The sequence below is a fragment of the Astatotilapia calliptera genome, chromosome 1, assembly GCF_900246225.1.
Source record: "Astatotilapia calliptera chromosome 1, fAstCal1.2, whole genome shotgun sequence".
Classification (NCBI taxonomy): domain Eukaryota; kingdom Metazoa; phylum Chordata; class Actinopteri; order Cichliformes; family Cichlidae; genus Astatotilapia; species Astatotilapia calliptera.
Genome location: NC_039302.1, coordinates 5,734,026 through 5,754,995, shown reverse-complemented (window position 1 = coordinate 5,754,995; position 20,970 = coordinate 5,734,026). Strand labels below are relative to the sequence as shown.

At 40.4% G+C, this 20,970-nt stretch overlaps 1 protein-coding gene across 3 annotated transcripts in view; it reads right to left on the bottom strand.

Moving 5' to 3' along the window:
• Nucleotides 1–464: 464 nt before the first annotated feature.
• Nucleotides 465–20,970, bottom strand: part of pacsin3 (protein kinase C and casein kinase substrate in neurons 3) — a 33,961-nt gene continuing 13,455 nt past the window's right edge. For all 3 annotated transcript variants that reach the window (XM_026154139.1, XM_026154211.1, XM_026154287.1), the window contains 9 exons: nucleotides 18,968–19,068; nucleotides 18,022–18,178; nucleotides 15,632–15,867; nucleotides 14,695–14,850; nucleotides 13,379–13,554; nucleotides 11,740–11,860; nucleotides 7,325–7,467; nucleotides 3,038–3,198; nucleotides 465–736 (listed from right to left, as the gene is read on the bottom strand). In XM_026154139.1, coding sequence (XP_026009924.1) covers nucleotides 621–736; nucleotides 3,038–3,198; nucleotides 7,325–7,467; nucleotides 11,740–11,860; nucleotides 13,379–13,554; nucleotides 14,695–14,850; nucleotides 15,632–15,867; nucleotides 18,022–18,178; nucleotides 18,968–19,021 — 1,320 coding nt within the window. In that variant the 5' untranslated portion in view covers nucleotides 19,022–19,068 and the 3' untranslated portion in view covers nucleotides 465–620. The remainder of the gene's footprint in view (nucleotides 737–3,037; nucleotides 3,199–7,324; nucleotides 7,468–11,739; nucleotides 11,861–13,378; nucleotides 13,555–14,694; nucleotides 14,851–15,631; nucleotides 15,868–18,021; nucleotides 18,179–18,967; nucleotides 19,069–20,970) is intronic.

Below are 20,970 nucleotides of genomic sequence, written 5' to 3'. Positions count from 1 at the left end.
GTATATTTCAGACCTTATCGACTAAGGCACAGTCAGTGTTTAACTGGGTTTTGTCATTTGAAACAGCAGCAGTCACCACAGCTGAGCAGAGAAAGCTGTGGAGTTCCTGGTGATGGCCCCTGGATGCTGGATCCAAGAAAACTCAAAACCTACACTGAAATCTTGTGAGTGAGCCAGCTGTAATGGCTGCTGCTCACCTCATCTCCACCCAGTCTTATTCTTTTTGGACTAAACGTGTGTTGTCCAATAAAACATCCCTTTAGAAAACAAAGATATGACAGAACAAACATGCATGTTTACAGTTTGTTTGGCAAGCCTCTCGATGCTTCTCTGCCTGAAGCTAAAGCTTCTACCAATCGACTGTGCCGCTGACGTCTTGTTGATTGAACAATCCATCACGAATAAGGAAACTTTTGCACTGGTTGAATTTACAAAAACATGCTTACATTTTCTTTTCTTTTTTCTTTTTTTTTTTTTTACAGTCAGCAACAAAAAAAAACCAAAACAACCCAGGCTGTTTTCAAAAAAGGCGGGTCTACTGTTCAGCACTAACACCTTTTAATTAGTCCTGGTATCTTGATTGCAGCGTTGCTATTGGGTGGCCATAGAGGGGGGGCCCATCAGGACGCAATGACGTGCACGTAGTTGGCAGGGTAGAGGCCAATCTGGCCATTGCTCAGCTGTCCTTTACACCAACCCTGCTCGTCCTCTTCTCCCAGCTTCAGTAGCTCCTCCCCTGGAAGGATGAGAGTCAGTTTGGCTTTAGTCACGTTCATTTAAATGAATAATTGGATACTGACTGGATACGCCTGCAAAATACAAGCAAAACGCAGGACTTTGGCCTCCTGTTTAAAACAAGTTAAAGACAGGAAGGTAAAATCTCCCGTTTCCACAGCTGTGAAGACCCTTATGGCTCTCCACAGCTGTGATTCTGATCTACAGTACAGGATTTACAGAAGTGCAGTAACGCAGGATCTTTCCCCAGCACATCAATTTTCTGTAATTGTGCCTTCTAATGGAATTTAAAGGTTTTGTGTATTTTTTCACTTTATTGTATGTTGTAATGTGTTCAGTAAAAAGCTCTTGGAAGTTCGCTTGTGCGATACAAACAGGCTGGCTCTGACTCCCCCAAAAGTCGGGGACGAATCTTTCATGGAAATAAAAACCTCCCTACACAGCTGAGCTGAGCTGGGTTAAGCTCAGTGGTCCCATCAAGTCCCGTTAGCTTGGTGAGAGTTACTATACACCACAGCAGCTTTAAACCTCTGTTATGTTTAACAACACGTTAAGCTTCATCTCAATTTTTCTCATTTCTGCACCTGCAGCAGAATGTGGGGGGGGGGGGGGGTTTGCCACTGGAAAAGACCAAAATAAAAATAAAAAAGAAGAAGAAGAAAAAAAAAAGAAAGATGTGCTTTACAGATTTGTAAATTTCTTATGTTTCTTATTCAATGTCAACTTGCAGTACACGATTTTCTTTTAAGTTTAGGAATTTTCCAGTGAATTCATGTTCAGATTTTGGAGATATATTATATACCTACATTTTAATTTTGGGGGTCTTTTTGTCCGTCCCCTTCTTTCTTTTGATTATGTCCATTATTTATCCTCTATACTAAACGGAGTACCATTTGTCTGGTATACAGCAGCTTCTTCCCTCTTGACTGCGAGGAGTGTAAAGAGGAGGAGGGACGCAGCAAGATTTGTTACACCCCCGCTGTGAGGCTTTCTCCCAAACATTTTCTGTGGAGTTGCTTTAAATATAAAAATAATTAATGTTCAACCCCTGAGGATACACGGTACACACAGGTAGCCTCAGTCAAATTGACCTAGAGAGCAGTTGCAACCCCTCCGACAACTTCTGGTCACTAAGGAAAAATGTATTTGCCAACGAGTAGGCAGGTTGGCAGAAAACATTTCCCTTCAAAGTAAAGGTTGGACTACATGTTTGAAAAGGCAGAACTTTTTACTTTGAAGGTGAATGTTCTCCATTCCCAGTTAGCAGCAAACTCTTCAGTTTCATAGCTGCTGGGAAGAGTGGTTGGCGTCTCCCATACAAATGACTAATGACAGCAGCAACCTGCTACCAGCCAAAGAAATGACAAGGAGATTTTTGCTGTAGCACTGTATGCCTTTTTACAGCTAGTTTCATCTAGCAACAACAAGCACCTTTTACTTGCCAACTGGTCTGGTGATATTTTTCGACCACTTCCTGCGTCACTGACCCTGAAGTATTCCTTTCAAATCAATTAACTTAAAACAAATCAAACAAACAGAAGCACACATCCATTAACTATCAACTCAATATTTTGATATTCATTATTTTATTTCCTCTTCATTTACATTAGTCGTTTCTTTTTTGGGCATTTGGCTTTACTCAGCTTACCAGACCTTACAATTACAACCAGATTAGTCACTGAAAAGCTACAGTAATGCACTGTTAATATTTAGATGCATGTAGGCAAAAAGCTGAGCGTTTTATTTTCACGTGAAAGCTGGAAAAGGTAATTGTTCTACAAAATAAAAGCATTCCTGTGGGGTTCATTAAGTCTAATTAAAAAAAAAAAAAACCCAAACAAACAAAAGCCTGAATGTTTTCATTTCCAGTATCCAGAGATATGTGAGTGCTTTCAGCAAGCTTTGTACATACAACTTTTGTAATGACGATCCAACTGAAGCCACAGAAACATGGAAGAGAGTAGCACAAATCTACCCTCTCATGCTCAGAGAAGTATGCATGTATACTTCTTTCTGTGGAAACTTAGATGGAGTCGTTCATGCATTAGTTTTATCAGTTCCAAAAAAGTAAGATGTAATGTGTGTGTGTTTATGCACCACTCTGTATTACACTCTTACTGCATTTGAGGATCAGTGTCAAACATCTTGTCTGGAACAACATGTTTGACACGAGTATGTATGTAGTTCTTAAGATGAGGCATCAAGGCAGAAAAACTAAACTTTTAATTAAATAAAAACTGTAAATACCAGCACTCTTCTCTGTGATGCCTTCCAACTAAAAAGCATTAGTAGGGGTTAATACCTGCTTTAAAGCTGAGCTCATCGGCTTCCTGGCCCGTGTAATCATAGAGTGCTTTGACTCGCACTCCCTCTACCTGCTCTTCTTCCTCCTCCCCGACGCCATTTACCGCCACCTTCTTTGGACTTTCATCATCTGACCAGTCTGATGAATAATCTTTCACCCTGTGAGAGAAGAGGGATAGAGGCGTTAAAAGTCAAGCTTGAACTTTTCCATTTGCCAAAAATAACACGAACATTTCCACAGACATAAGTTGGTAATAGGCAAATTTTCCCATTTTGAGTTTCCCCATTTTCCTGGCTTACATCACATGACTGAATTGAGGTGTTTCAGCTGCACGGCATCTCCTGGGAAACACCGCTTTTATCATCACAGATATAAAGGGAAGAGTAGCGCGTGGAAATGTCAGGCTCACAGAAGTCTGAGCTTGAAAAGCACCACATACAGATGTAAAATGTATGTATGTTATAGAAACACACACGCCTGCACACACATGTAGACTTGTAGAATTCCAAAAAACTCACTGAAAAGCCTTCAGCTAATCCAAAATGCTGCAGCAAGAGTCCTGACAGGGACTAGAAAGAGAGAGCATATTTCTCCTGTTTTGGCTTCCCTTCATTGGCTTCCTGTTAAATCCAGAATTGAATTCAAAATCCTGCTCCTCACATACAAGGTCTTAAATAATCAGGCCCCATCTTATCTTAATGACCTTGTAGTACCATATCACCCTATTAGAGCGCTCCGCTCTCGCTCTGCAGGCCTACTTGTTGTTCCTAGAGTATTTAAAAGTAGAATGGGAGGGAGAGCCTTCAGTTTTCAGGCCCCTCTTCTGTGGAACCAGCTTCCAGTTTGGATTCGGGAGACAGACACTATCTCTACTTTTAAGATTAGGCTTAAAACTTTCCTTTTTTCTAAAGCATATAGTTAGGGCTGGACCAGGTGACCCTGAATCCTCCCTTTGTTATGCTGCAATAGATGTAGGCTGCCGGGGGATTCCCATGATGCATTGAGTTTTTCCTTTCCAGTCACCTTTCTCACTCACTATGTATTAATAGACCTCTCTGCATTGAATCATATCTGTTATTAACCTCTGTCTCTCTTCCACAGCATGTCTTTATCCTGTCTTCCTTCTCTCACCCCAACCGGTCGCAGCAGATGGCCGCCCCTCCCTGAGCCTGGTTCTGCCGGAGGTTTCTTCCTGTTAAAAGGGAGTTTTTCCTTCCCACTGTCGCCAAAGTGCTTGCTCATAGGGGGTCATATGATTGTTGGGTTTTTCTCTGTATCTATGAAGCGCCTTGAGGCGACTTTTGTTGTGATTTGGCGCTATATAAATAAAATTGAATTGAATTGAATTGAATACCCAACTATCTAGTCCAGTGATGTCTCAGCTTACCAAATGGACATTACACCAGTGTTATTATTAGAAAGTGGGAAGGATGGCTAAAAATAAATAAAAAAATTGTGACTCTTACTTCCCTCTTTGTTGCTCTGTACTACATCCCTTCAAATGACAGCAGCAATAACAGCTACACTGGAAAGAACAGAGCTCAAAGCAAAGTGGTTAGGAGCCTTCCCTGTTAATTAAAAAAAAAATAAATAAAAATAAAAAAAATCTCTTTATGCTTGTCTTAAGACACCAAAAAATACATATATGTGGTACTGTAGTCCAACTAGATTTGTAGTACTGATATAGATTTTTCTTTTCTCTCTTTCTCACTTTTTCTTTTTCAAAAAACAAACAAACAAACAAACAAACAAACAAACCCATTATGGAGTACATAAAGATGAGCAGGTTTGCAATTCTTTTAAGGAAACATGGCTGTCCTGTGACATTCACACCGTCATGTTTCCACCTTTGAGACATCACACCAAATTAAATGAATTTCCAAGGCCAAGCATTCACTCCTAACTGTATTGCTTTACATGTTGACCTGTCCCCAAACGGTGGGTGAGGTCGGGGTTGCGTGTCCCCAGTATGTGACTGTATTTAAAAAAAACAAACAAAAACAAAACAAAAACAAAAACCACATTTATGTCCTCGCAACATGAGCAATACACGTGTATGCGCACACACACACACACACACACACACAGTTCTAGCTACTAATTAAGAGTGTCATCTATGTACAGGATGTTAACTCCTCAGGGTGACTACAAGGTAACAAGGAAAGTAAACCACATGCTGTCTTCTACCTCCGTCTCTGACACACACACACGCACGCACACGCACACACACCTGTGAGAGACATAATTGTAGTCTTGTGTTTAGTCTGCAATCAACAGCCCACAACATTCCATTTTAAAACTTCACAAAACCAACAAGCACAGCTCTCTCTTTAAAATTTTCTTAAAAAAAAAAATTAAAAAATCAAGAAGTGTGTTTGTTATGTATTGATGCTGTGTATTCATGTGCATGTGCACAGCAAACACAAGCTCTTTATGTTCAGGTGGAAAAATCTCTAAAAAATTACTGTATTGTTATTTTGTTCCAGTTGCAAGCACGTGTAGCGAGGTAAACGGCAAATGAAATTTAAGACACTTAATTTGCACTTCGCTGCATATGTGGTCAGATCACAGAAGTGATTACAATCCCTCTCATGTGGGGACTCCTGCAGACAGGGCAGATGTGGAAATGTATCTGCTAGAGCAGGGCGATATGACCAAAAATATTTATCAAATTTGCGATAACGATATAACTGACGATATAATTGACACTAGACAAAATACTTTACAACTCCACAACTTTATTAGTGCAAAAAACCCCATCAATGTATTTTCACTTAAACAAGCAGCTGTTTATGTGCATTAAAGTTATATAAAAATTTAACAGTGCAAATGCAAATTCCTTGCTGACAGTTTAACCAAAAGGCATTTCCAGTGGAAACTGGCTGACATATCCTCAGCATAACTATGTATAATATCCACAAAACTTAAAAAGAGGTTATACACACACAATACAGTAATATTATGTTGAAGCACAGTACGTATCACTCTGCGAGGCTCCTGCCTACAATAGCCGTAATGCTCCGACAATCCATCAAGCGGTGCGGCTTCGTACTAAAACATTTGAAAGATTTTTCAAGCGCCGTGTACGACATAAAATCATTTCGAGGTCAGTAAACACAACCAGAATTCATACATAAGGCACACGGGATTATAAGGCGCACTGTCGACTTTCAGAAAAATCAAAGGATTGATTTTAAGTGTGCCGTATTTTCCAAACAACACGGTAATAACGACGTCCCGCTAGCATGCTCTACCAAAAATAGTGCTTTGTTGTGTATCTGACGGACGCAAGCCAAACCAGTTCCACACCACTGAAGTTGCAGCATTTTTACAAACCAGTTCTGGTTCATCCGTTTCATTCAACGATCTGCTTTCGCTCTTCTCATTCTGCGTCGCCGCCATGTGCGTATGTAAACAAAGGCACTGCGCATGCGCGTTTTACCCATATTCTATCGCGATATTTCATTTTCCTATCGTTGCCCAAAATTACACCGGTATTACCGTGAACGGTATGATACAGCCCAGCCCTAGTATCTGCAGCTATTCAGTAGAAAAATGAAAAGCAAGAACTACTTAACTAGTCCCTGGTTTTGTCAGAGGTTTCATACTGTTACAAAGGGAGATTTTCCTTCCTACTGTTGCCAAGTGCTTGCTCATCAGGGTCAGCTGATTGTTGGTTTTTTTTCTATGTTATTGAAGGGTCTTTAACTTACAATATAAAGCACCTTGAAGCAACTGTGGTTGAGATTTGGAGATATTGGGGGAAAAAAATTGAAAGCACAACATATAAAGCACATCCCAAAAATCACATTTTAGAAATATTACCGCTGCTATTATCGTATTTGGCCATCAGAACCTGCACATTTGATTTTTAACCAAGTCTCCTGTATCATGGATAGTTTTCATAAAGCCAAATTGTTTCCTGTCATCTCTGGGGTTTATTTGTTGCAAAGTTTAAAAAAAAAGAAAAAAAAGGGAGTATTGATTCCGTCAGAGGTCATACCAATAATAATTTATTGGTTAGTCAGCAACTGCTAAGTGCATGCTGTACTTGGCCTTTTTTTCACATGGAATATTTCACTCCCATTTCATGGATTCACCTCACCACCAGGTTCAGCTTTATGGTCTGTGAGTAGACATTTCGACTATAGGAGGTTAAAAGATTACGTATACTGCTTTGTGAGTCAAGCGCAATTATCTCCACAGATAGCTTCTCAACAGAGCACAGATGTTGGAGTTTATGATAACATAAACTCCAACATCATGTCCACAGTGTCCTCCTACCTGCTGGTGTCCAGGGTAATGGGACTCGGTGGGACATTGTCTCCAGCAGAGGAGACGATGTTGGTGAGGGTCACCACGTTCTCCTCAGAGTTTCCACTGTGCATCCTCTTGCTGATGGAGCGACTTGCCTCTGGAGACCACTCCTGCACACAGACACACAGTCATTTACTTAAGCTTACACTGACTCAGGTCTTTGTCTCTTTATCAGTTTATGTCGACATAAGTGACACAAGTTTAATGAACACTCTGTTGATGCATCCACGGGAGTCAACAAAAGCCAGAGCTAGGCCTTTAAAGTATGCTGCTGTTGCATTCAGTTAAAGAAAGGATGATGATTTAAATGAAAGAAAATGTGCTACACTGCAGTGTTATGGATGCACGGATATGCAAATGGTTTGGTTTTGCAAAGTCAAACCAAAGACGTAGACGAGATCAGCAGTGCTGTGTGTTACAACACTTGTTAAGACTTCATCCAAAATGCGTTTCTCTTCAGATTCTGTAAGAAGCGCGTCAAATAACAGCTAAAGATCCGTGGAAGGATACGACAACAGCACCGGTGCTTTGTGTCACTGATAACGTTACCCAAGATGCAGCAAATTTTTGACATTACATGGTACTACTTGTCATTGTTGCACGTTGTTGACCGTTTCAATTCAAAAACTGCTAAAGAACATAAGGCGTTATCTTCAGATCTCTTCTTTTGTCAAACCCACAGTGCTAAACTCAAAGGGAATCAGAGAGCTGCTGAAACTGACAAATATTCATATTAAAGATGCCGTATCAGAGACTCTCCGATTTTTAATGGACCTAAGAGATTTAAAAAAATGATTGTCTTTGAAGTCCAGAAGTGCCTCATTAGTGTTGATGTCATGTTCTTAACACTTATCACCCAAGTTTTAAAATACAGACAATTATATATTGTAGTTTTACAGTCGAATATAAATGAGCAAGAACAATGAAAACCACATAGAGACACAAAGCTATATGAAAATATAATCACAACACAAAACACCTGAGAGTTTTGAATGTGAAACCAAATCTGAACAAAGCGCACTCTTAAAAAAAACAAAACAAAAAAAACAACAACAATTCATAAGTTTCAACATGAAGCCCTGTCAATCTTTAGATCACACCCAGACCTAACGCACTATCATGTAATAGCAGGGTGCTGCTTGCAGGCGTAGGCAGCTGGGGATAGACTTGTTAGTATTAGCTCTCTTCAGAGGAACCTTGATCAGCAGGAGGTGTGTGTTCAGTGAGATACCACAGATATAATTAGACTTCTTGACAAGTGCTGTGTATAAGTTTCCCGTCAAGTGAGGCCATCGTACAGCTCCTCCTCGCCTGATCTTTACGCAGTGGGGGAATCGTGCTTGGAGTTATGAATGAATATAGTTAACTGAAAGTCCTCGCAAGTTCAGACATGTGTGTGTGTGTGTGTTGGGACAAAGGCTCTCTGTTCGCATGTCAGCGGCACTGTGGGAATGCCAGGAGATTCCTCAGAGGACAGAAAAGACACTTATCCCTGCCAGGATCTTCCACTTGCTTACTTTTTGCAAAGAATAACTGAGGAAGGTAAAAAAAAAAAAAAGAAGTGTTTACTTTGTCATCACTGCAATAATGTTAACTTAATAATCTTAAAATGCAGAATCCAAAGATCAGACTCATTGATAACGCTGAAAATGTGCATGTGTGCAAAACCTAGGAACTGAGAAAAACAAATCTATATAAGGAAAGTGGAGAGATCCCTCCACCAGGACAGACAGACGTCCAGCAGATGTCAAGCAGCACAGCCGATGTACTTTACAATTACCAGCTCTGGCAGCTCTCAGACTAAACCATCTTCAGCTGTGTGCTACCACTCGAACGTCTCTACTAAAGCAGTAACGATGCTTCAGTTTTTATTAACCAAAACAAAAAACATACTTCAGAGAAAAGCTAAAGTATGTTTGATCAAACAAATGGATTTGAGATCATCCAAAAATCTGTCAGACTTTAAGTAACTGTGTTGTTCGCATGTTACATGTAGTCTTTTCTATAATTTGAAATTCAAAGCTCCAGGTCTGGAACAGCAAACATAGCGGGGCAGTGTGCGGCTGCCAGAAATAAAGGTGGAGGATGAGAGGCAAGAATCCAGATAATGTAAGAAGAGGCTCTGCCGAACCACGCACAGAGAGAAAATAGGACAGTACAACATTTACAATGTGTGACTCAGGAGCAGACAGCAAAGACGGTGGGGAAGTACGCAATATGTAACATTCTGGAGACATGTAAGAAGTCACTGTTTCTCTCTTTTGTGTTTTAAACAGCGAGATAAAAGGACTTCTTGAAACCAAACTTGGCGAGCACTTCATCATACAGACTACCGACTTCAAGTGCAGTTGCCCTACACTCCTAAATTTGCAATGCATATTGCAGTACCTAAAAATAATTACACTTCTAATAATACTGCTAAAACTGGTAACAGCTGTCAGTTTTCAAAGAAAGAAAAAACAATTTACACCGATCAGACAAAACATTACAAGCAAAGACAGGTGAAGTGAATCACAGTGGTTATCTCTTTACCATGGCACCTGTTGGTGGGTGGGATACTTTAGGGAACAAGTGAATATTTTTTCCTCAAAGTTGAGTGTTAGAAGAAAAATGGACAAGGATTTGAGTGAGTTTGAGAAGGACTAAATTGTGATGGCTAGATGACTGGGTCAGCATCTCCAAAACTGCAGCTCTTATGGTGTGTTCTCAGTCTTCAGGAGTTAGTATCCATCAAAAGTGGTCCAAGAAAGAAACAGTGGTGGATGGATGTATGACCGGAAGGTCGGCCTATGTGGTCTAATCCAAGACACAAAAGTTAATGTTCGTTCTGAGAAACACCTGGCACCAGGATTCAGTATGTGAAGAAGGCAAGCTGGCAAGCTGGCAGAGGCAGTGTGATGCTTTGGGAAGTGCTCCGCTGGGAAACCTTGCATCCTGCTATCCATAAGGATGTTACTTTGACATGTACCACCTACCTAAGCATTTCTACAGAGGATCTACAGCCTTTTATGGAAACAATATTCCCTGATGGCTTCTTTCAGCAGGATACTGCACTCTGCCACAAAGCAAAAATGGTTCAGGAATGGTTTGAGAAGCACAACAATGAGTTTAAGGTGTTTACTTGGCCTCCAAATTCCCCAGATCTCAGTCCCATTGGTGATCTGTGGGATGTGCTGGACAAAACTATACGATCCATGGAGGCTAACCTCAAAACTTACAGGACAACAGGATCTGTTATTAACATCTTGGTGCAGATACCACTGCTCGCCTTCAGGGCTACTTTGGCAGAAAAAAAAAAAAGGACCCACACAATTTTATGTCTTATTGGTGTATACTCTATTTTTAAAAGAAAGGAATAATGAGTAACTGTTTCATTTCCACTAAAATACTCCAAATGATGGTTCTCCTTTGTATGATAAGAATCATATTCTATAATTAGGGTATTGTAGAATACGCTAATCTACCTTTCTTACAATGTAACTATTATGGACGAATGCAGAATATTACAGTATCCCAAGGGAAAAAACAACATGCCTGGGAAAACACAGTGTACGTAGTTTCTTTAATTCACGCCAAAACCCCAGGACCATGGAGAAAATTTTGGACATGTAACCCTGGCTGTGCAAATTAAACAAAAACTCAGAAAGTTTCCTTTAGGTTATTCTTGTTTTTTGAAAAAGAATTTACATGAAACGGTAGTTTCATTAAAAAACAAACAAACAAACAAACAAACAAACAAAAAAAAAACAATTTTGTCACATATGCTAAGCAGACTACAGAATCCTGAGACTCTAATCTGAATTCCTGCACAACAATCATTTGCACTGTTGTTTGTGTTTTTCCATATGTAAATATTTGTATTTATTGGTCCTGTCTGCAGCACTGAGGTGCAAGTTCCATTCCACTAGCAACTAATCTGTGTGTGTGTGTGTGTGTGTGTGTGTGTGTGTGTGTGTGTGTGTGTGTGTGTGTGTGTGTGTGTTCGACATTCCTAACCCCACTCGGCTTTCAGTCACAAAATGAGGCTTTCACTGGAACCCTGCTTAATATTCAGTCCGTCCCCTAAAACACACAGAGTCATGTTTCCATCTCCTCGGGAATTCAATGCAAATCACTACAATGTCCTTTAACAACCCCTAAAAGAATCATTTCCTCAACTTTAAATGGAGTCCTCAAACTCAAAGTTAATGATTTACAATATTTACATAATGAGTATTTAACCAAACTGAGGTCAAGTCCTGTTGAATGTGACCGTTTCAACAGATTTACGTTCCGACAGCACGGATAACGCACACACAGATGTAGATGACTGCACAGAAAAAAACAAAGCAAAACAAAATAATTCATGCGCGACAGGGTGAACAGAGTTTGTGTTTTCACACCTCAAACTGGGGCCAGTTCATGCTCATGCCCGGTCCGTGGGTGTTCCTCCACCATCTGAGGTCTTCAGTTTCGTTGGCTGCACGAATGGTCTGGCCCAGGTCCTGGTACAAGGCTTTGAAGCTAATGGACAGAAAAGGAGTGAATAATCACATTGATTGACACTCTGTCATCAATCTGCAGACCATCTTTCATCTGACTTTGCAACCTGTAACGCATGCTTAGGGACGCTTGTCATTAACCCTGCTTCATGCTGCACAGGTACAGGGCAACGAAATGCAGTTTGCATCCAAGCACTTCTGGATGGATGCAAACTGCATTTCGTTGCCCTGTACCTGTGCATGTGCAATGACAATAAAGTTGAATTCTGTTCATCAGGAAAAGACAGGTTTCCAAGTTGGGGATCTTCTAAAGTCATAAAAGATTACTTATTGAAGCAGGAAGCAGTTGTCAAAGAAAACAACAGACTGTACTTGCTGGTTGAACATGGAGAGAATTAAAATCGACACAGTGCATTTTGAATTTACAGTAGCAGGTTCCTGATAGGTCCTGTTTACTCACAGGGCTGGGCATCGAGAACCCTAGAGCCGTCATTTAAAGGTGGGATTTGAGATAAGACACGCTGCATACTTTCTAATCAGCTTCATCAGCACTGAGCTGGTTTGTATACACTCAGATATAACATGAAGGAAAAAAAAAACACAACAACAACAACATCTCTTCATCTACATCCAATCTTCCAAAGGAACAGCTGGTAAGAGGGCAGCTTCCCCCCCCCGACACACTCTCAAAGTGTTTTTTAATTTTTATTTTTTTTTTAAAGGATCTCAAACTTATCACAGAGATGGAACATGGTTTTTTGGGGGGATTTTCTTTCCACTCTCTGTAATATGTGCCAGGACGAACCATCTAGTGAACACACATTTTGCACCAGTAGTTGAATATTATCCCACCATGTTTAAAGCCTTACTGACTAGTGTCACATGGAGGAGGTGGGTGAAAAAGTATTCCCATTGGTCCTTTATAAATTAACTCATCATCCAACGTGGTCTGCAGCCTCTAACTGACATAACACTAAAGGCTTAAACGAAAGCATACTGTAAAGGCTGTGAGTTATATGATATTATACAATTTCATATTTATTGTAGCTGCAGGAAACATGCTCACTGTGGGACTAAAGAAACACGTGTTCAGGCTTTTTATTTGATCATTCCGACTCCTCAAATCTTTCTTAAGTAATGTTTTATATACACATATATATCAGTGCTCTGGAATAAATACATGGATACCAGAGGAAGTCTCTCAGAGTTTAAAAAAAAAATACGTTCACACAGTGAGAAACTGCTCTTCAAAAGAGCAGTTTCTTCAAGGGTTAATTTGCTCAATATTTGGACAGAGTTGGCTGGACTTTGCCATGGTAACCATTATTGGTAAAGTTGCTTGTTTAAATAAAATATGAGGTCAACAGTTAATGGACAACAGCAAGAGTTTTCCATTAACCCCTGTGTACATACGCACATGTTCAGACCGACATCCGTGCCTTCGCAGCTCTGCATGCCTTCGCTGTGAGTCATGGATCGCTTGATTCGTGATCCACGTAATTTTGGATAAATAAATACAAGCATGTGGATTTTTCCTTACCTGTCTTTGGAGGATAGGTCAAGGTGTGTATGGATGTCGAGCAGGACATCTTTAAAGAAACACAGCCTCTTGCGCTCAGCCTCCTGAGTTAAGTCGAACACCTGCTCCATGTCCTCCATGTAGCGGGGGTTACAGCGGTTCAGCTCCTCCAAGGCCTTGGAGTAGCGCTCCTTTACCTGCCGTAAACACACACACACTGAGCTACTGCGTAGTAGTACACCAATGTGTGTTTTGTTAAATGCACCATTTCAATTACACTTCATGGTCTTACTCAGGTGCATGTGCCTTGCATGCTTCGAGTATATGTGCAAGACTGTCTGTTCCAAAGAGCAGAATAAAAACCTTTGGAAAGCAGCTATAAAGCTCGTTGTAGTTTTATTCTATTTTAATAATGAGACATTTCAAGCTTTATTCAGAATTGCATTTTTTGTTCAATCATTTAAGTGAATTTATTTTATCTAACATTATTTTATTTATGGATTTAAATCAGCTTCCAGTGTAGTTCAGATGAATTAAAATCCTAAAGCAAACTACAAGAACAACTGAACAGGATGTTTACCTCTCCTGTAATAAAAAAAAATATTCAAAGTGACAAAAGAACTCAACTTTTCCATATTTCCGGATTTATCTAAGAGACTTTGAATACTACTTAATGTCAAGAGTGCAAGAGTGACCAACTGAATTCTGGGAGTTTCTTTTTATTATGCACACAGTATGAACAGCTCTCCATCATTAGTAAGTATTATTTACACTGATAACACGCTGTTGACTAGAACCCACCATAATAAGACTGTCTTCTTCTTCTGTGAACTCTTGTAAGAACCCACTGAATAAAATGTTTAAATATCTTAATGATTACATAAAGTGTGCAGTGATTAAACACAGCAGATACCAACACGGGGCGCTGAGACTGGTTGAGACAAGTGATTGAAGACTGAAGGCTTTTTTGGATGTATTTTTCTTCAAGCTGTGAATGAGTAATGATATTGGATTTCATTTCCTTGTTGAGATCAACATTGCTCAAGAGGTCCTTGGCTGCCTGACAACGCTGTGCGTACTAAATGAACACGTCTCAGGATTTCCTTCGTTTTTTTGTTGTTTGGTTGATCATTTCCCTCTCCGGGTCCTGGAGCTACTCCTCAACCGTTGGGTTTGTTACAAGTGGAAAGTCGAGGAGACAAGTCCGGTCATGTTTCAAAGTTAAAAAACATACACAGGTATGTTTTTCTGGAGTCAGACACACCCAGACTGGTACAAGAGGAGCTATGTATGGGACTCTGTTTATATGTACGTGTTCACGTGTGTGTGCATCGTACTTTCTCGGTGTCCTGGTTGCAGCGCTCCACCCGGGTTGTGTACTTGCGAACTTCCTCTTGTGACTTGGTCGGGTCAGCCTTGGCGTGCGCCTCCCTGTTAGCCGCCGTCCACTCCTCTTTCCTGGCCTGATGGTAACTCTTCTTAGTTGACTCCACCTGGACACACGCACGTGTTAAACACTTGCTATAAACTCAGTAAAGACTAAACTTCAATTTTTTCCAAAAATGTACCCGTCTCTCCTCATTGACACATCAGATGTAATATCAGACTCACTCACATCCATCCAACAACTGTGATAATATTACCTCAAATACAATCACCTATGACGTAATAGCTGCATTCAACCACTGTGTTATCTTATACGACAATCTTATAAAAGGAAAAAGAAGGAGGGAAGTTTATTCACCGACACTATAGTCAAAAGAAGCACTTACTTTGCCATTTCGCATTTAAGTCCAATTATGTCACTTTTTGTTGAGGAATTGCTAAATTCCAGTCTATGAGGGTCTGCAGTAGTCCCAAACTTATAGTGGACTGATTCCACTATTTTATCTCAGTCCTGATGCACAATGGTCACTGTGAAGATGGCAAGTGGCTGTGAGATCCCCGTTTTTCATGCAAATATTTTAACAAGACTACAAGTCACACTGTCACAATAATTGTGTCTGCGCCACAGTCTCCAGTTTTCCATAGTGTGACTGTAGCATAAAGCAACTTCATGTGTGACATTTGCTAAGAGGATGTGTAGACAGTTGCTGGCTTTTGTTTTTATTAAAAGAAACCTTTCAACGACAACTTTGTAGACACTGGCCATTTGCAAGTATTCACTACAGTCACGTCATCTCCATTAAATCCCATTAGTGTGTACTGCAGCCACTCACTGATGCAGACTGCCCTACAGACCAACGTCAGAAAATCTACTGAGGCCGCCCTCACCTCCTTCAGCTTACGGACCCAGGGCTTCTGAGCTTTGCGGAAGCCATCATCCGCGTCCTTCGTCTCTCTGAAACCTCCCATCATTTGCTTGTGGAAGGCCTCTTTTTGCCAGCTGCGTACTTTCTCGCTGTCCTCACCCGCCAGCTGCTCCCGCAGCTCCATGTGCAGCTCGCTGAGTCGGTCAGCCGCTTGCATGAAGGCATGCCAAGCCTTCTCCAGTGTACCATACTGGGGCCCTAAATAAACGTGAGAAAGCGCCCCTTCAGGTTATCACTAAATAAAAATCACTCGTCCCCATTTGTCTACATGTTTACAAAATTAATTGTAGGTCAGTGTTGTGAAACTTCGCCTGTGGATATTTTGATGGGGATTTCCATAAACATCGTGAGCTTTGCTACCAAATTAAAGATGGATGACTTAATTTATTAGATGATGAACAAAATATTAACTTGTAAAAAATTTAGCCAGCTAAATTATCATCTTGGTCATATTTAAATAGAAATCCCAAACATATCCCATTTATATCATAAATGTCACATTTGGAATTCCTGTGTTTGTTTGTTTATATATGTATATATATATATATATATATATATATATATATATATATATATTTATTAGGGGTGCAACGATATTCGTATCGATATTGAACCGTTCGATACAGTGCTTTCGGTTCGGTACGCATATGTATCGAACAATACAACATTTGTAATTTATTTTATCAATTTTCCTTCTGACGATGCTGTCTGTGTGGAGCGCTCAGTGAATCTGTGTTCGACTACTCCGCCTAGGCTGCACTGTCGAGCGCAGATCCACTGAGCGCTCCACACAGACAGCATAGTCAGAAGGAAGAGCGCAGGGCAAGATAGCGAGACAGAAGTTAAGCTCTCCTTGCAACAGGCAAATTGACCCTCATTCAGATCTGGCGTTTGGAATTATTTTGGTTTTCATGTGACGTATGACCCTGAAGGTAAGCGAGTCATGGACTAAAGTAAAACAGTATGTTGGATGTGCCATGCAATGCTCAATTACATTGGTGTGAACTAGTGTGTTAGCGCAGTTAGCTCGTTAACGTGTTGGCCGTCTAGCCCCATGCACGGAGCGATCGGCGGTAGCTCGTTAACGGAGATTTGCCGTGTTGTGGCGTTAAGGTCATTTCAACGAGATTAACCTGAAAGCACTAGTGGGAACACAACGAATATGACTGCACATTTACACCGACATCATCCTAGTGCAAAGACAAAAACAACAAGCATGCTACTAACTTTAGCCGAGTCATTTAGACAGCTGTTAGCACATGATTCTCCTTATGCTGCTGAGAATATAGCCCAGAAGAAGCGGATAGTATAGCTTTTATTTTGGAAAGAGCCATTTCTCTGTAATAAACTCTCTTTTCCAAAGATGAGTGATTCCTCAATCAGATACAGGGCTTGCAATATCGCTAGCCCGACGTCCCGGAGCTAGCGATTTTTTCAGTCGGGCTACCAAAATCTATCTCTTCCCTGCCCGTCGGGCTATTGTAGGAAAAATATATGTCAATGCTTTTGCATTCTTTCAGAAATGTAGCTGGGTAATTATGTCATTGGCATCGGTGAGCCACTGTCAATATGTGACATTGAAGTCGCGTTTGAATTTGCGCTTGTTTTTTTGCTTTCACTTTGCAATCGTGCGAACTGTGTATAGAGAGCGACAGCACTGATCTGTGAGTGATGATAATTTGTGCACCAATTCCTCTGACATCGTCTTATTAATCGTTAGCTTACTATGCAAACATGACAAGTGAAATCTCCCGCAGCAAGCTTAAACATGTGAGAGGTTGATCGCGCAGAGAATCGCTGAGCTTATGTGAGTGCGTGTGTAAAAGCATTTCAGTTCTGCTGAGCCAAATAAGACAGGTCAGGGTGAAGAAGTGACAGCCAAATAAAAGCTTACCACAAAACGGAGAAGTTATGACAAATCAGACTATAAGGCAAAAAGAAAGTGCAGCTTTATGGTTTCATGGACAAAATAATTTCTGTGGCTGCAATATGGCGAGCTATATAACCAGGGCTGCACATAAGTGGTCCGCAGGTGCGCATTCGCTGTCAAAATAAAAAACGCGCACAAGGGTTAGGGTTAGGGTTAAATTTAAAAACTGTACTTTTGAGTTAAAATATATATTTATAATTTTAATAAATGACAAATAAAAAATGCATGAACATTTTTTTTGTATCGAAAAAATATCGAACCGTGACACCAAAGTATCGAACCGAACCGTGAATTTTGTGTATCGTTGCACCCCTAATATATAAATAAAACGTCATAATTTCTATCCAAATGTGGTGACGTCTGATGGAAACTAACTGGTGGCTATATCCACTCTTTTATAAAAAGCTAGCATTTAAACTAACCTTTCTCCACAACAACCCTCCACCTCTTGGCCCAGTCACTCAGCTGAAGAGCGTAGTGCTTTTCTATCTTGGCTCTCTCCTGGAAGCAGGTGACTAGCTCATTGCACAGCCTGTGGCCATCGTCAATCCGCTTTACCGTCCTTTTGTAGTTCCCCGGCTGCAGAGACACACCAACGAACCAAACAGGAGCGAGGAAATAGAACAGCATCAGTCACTCCCTGAGTTCTATTCATGTCATCGTTGTATCTAGACATTAGCAACAACAGTTTGGACTGAAGCATATTTGGTGGATAAATGATATAGAGATGATCGAAACTGAGATTAAAAAACAAAAAAGGGGAGACAAAAGGTAATACAGCCACTGGAGATGAGAGTGTGTATTTTTCCCCAACATGGAAGGCTGTGAAGAAGTCAGTCTTCGGTCTTTAGATAAAAGCATGTAATGAGACCCGGCTGACTGACACACTGACTTATCTGGCTGCTTCGGCCTCTTAGTTATTCTGCATTCAGGTGCTGTTGATCAGCTAAATAGACATGTTCATGTGCTGAACACATTGAGCCAGGTGTTGATCCTTTCACAGGCTAGAGTTGGTGGTGTTAAATCGCAGTGATTTGGAAAACATTTAAACAGTGAAAAACATGAAAGGTTGAAAATTTAAAAAAAAAAAATTCAAAAAGGATGTTTTTTTAATTTGAATTTTCAAAAAAGTTGAAAGACGGGCCAGAAAAGACTGGTAAAGTTGCGTAACCCCAATAAGAAAAAAAGCAACTTGTTGGAAAGCTCACAACTTGTTAGGTTAATTAGTAGCATGAGTGGGTAGAAACCTGTGTCTGCAGGCTGAAACACTGCAGCTATAATAAGACTCAGACTATAAAAAGTTAAGTGTTGTTTTAAGTTTTGTAGAGCGGCTGATGTATGACAGCAATTAAAGTGTTACTACTGTACCTCCCAGAAGCTCTCAGAGCTCCCCAGCTCACTTAGGTCTCCATTAGAAGACATCTTGGGGTCGGCCCCACAGCACAGAATGATGGCGGCTACAGAAGAAACTGAGGAGGAGAAAAACCCGAAAGAAGCATGAAAGAGAGAAAAAAAAAAAAAGTAAATTAAATTTTAACAGGTTCACTGACATGATCTTGTTTGATTCCAAGTACATCTATGCACTTCAACTTTCTACTCCAAATTAAAAAGCCCTAACTGGAAAAAGCCTGGTTAACCAGAGTAACAGCGGCCGACACTTAATTTAAAAACAATGAAACTTTAAAACATAATTTTTAAGGAATGAGTCTACCTGCTCTATGAATACGTCACAGCTCATTTCATCTCTCTGTATATTTATTCTCGAGCACCAGTTGGTTTGTTTGCCTAGTGACGCTTTCTGGGAAATCCACAGCTCAGCCCTCATCTTGGACTTGTGACAAGATACGGCTGTTTCACACTGAGACTCTGATAAACACTGATGTCCTGGAGACGGTGTTTCACCCTGACATAATCATACACTTCACTACAAGCATAAATCAAGTACACACCATCATTATCCCCAGACCAAAAGCCTAATAGAGGAAGCAAAATGACCTTTTTTGCTTACTTGAGGTCACCTTTGAAAACAGCTGCGTAAAATAATTTTTAAAAATGTTTTAAAGCTGCAGGTGTTATCATGGACAGGAAACAGGAAAAATAACTTAAGCAAACACTGAAGAGATGTTAAGAGCTTGAAGTCCTACAGTTACATGACAAATGGGACAAACTGCACCTCCTAACTTATAATCATGTAATATGATCGAAAGGTCAACAAGCGCAGTCCAAGGCTGCATGCTTTCACCTGTCTGAAAATTCATGCAGGAAGTGAATCTCTGGATCCAGATTAACTTGCGATATTTTCTCGAGAACATCACAACCAGGTTTCCCCATTTTTTTCTTATGTCATATTCATATTAATTTAATTTGTCAAAATATGATGTGAAATTTAAATTTTATTAAATAATCCTGCTGACACGGACACATTTAGACAACCTCCTTGTCAAGAGGATCGGTACGGAAGAGGATTGGGGCCACTGGAAAAAAAAAAAAAAAAAAAAAAAAAGAATTCTGACTTTAATCTCAGAATTCTGACTTTAATCTCAGAATTCTGAGAAAAGTCAGAACTCTTTTTTTATTTTATTTCCAGTGGCCCTAATCCTCTTCGGTAGATCAGGAACATTTGTGGCCATTCAGGATTTCCTTAGAAGATGTTTCTTAAAAAGACGCGTCTCCTCTTTTTCTGGGGTTATCAAACCCAGTAGTCTCCAGTCTTATTGCTCCACTGTAAGCAGCTCTACAGTTTCAGCTTCTGGCAAACTGCAGCTCCCCATCAGCTGACACAGAAAGCCAAAGAGTCCTCACTGCTCTCTGACCTCAGGGCTGCTCTGCTCAGTTTGTTTTTTTGCACAGAGCTGGATGGTGTGCGTCCTACAAATGCCGATACCCTGTCGTGCGCAGTCGGTCCACTCCTCTTTATACACAATGGACTTCTTTCAGATGACAGGAAGCACAACATTTGTGCAAAAATCAAGCTAATAAGAAAGGAAAAAATAAATAACTTGGTGAGTTGACATCTATATTTGTTTGGAGGACTGAGTACTGTAGTTTCAACCTGCAGATGAGTTGACTCGTGTGACACCAGTGGCAGGAACGCACATGATACCAACTATGTGCATCTATGGCCCATCCCAATGCACAGAAAACACAAACAGGGAAACTAATTAACAGACTGTTGCTTTGTGTATTCTCACTACAAACAATCCCTTTTTGTGAAATACTTTCTTAAAAGCAAAGCACGATGCACAACTGTGCAAAACCAAAGAGCAAACCTGCATTTTAAATTCAGCTGCAACTGAACTCGAGGGGATTCATTTTTTACATTTTGTAGCTCTGCAGGAACTCTACCAACAGTTTACTGTGACCTGGCTTTC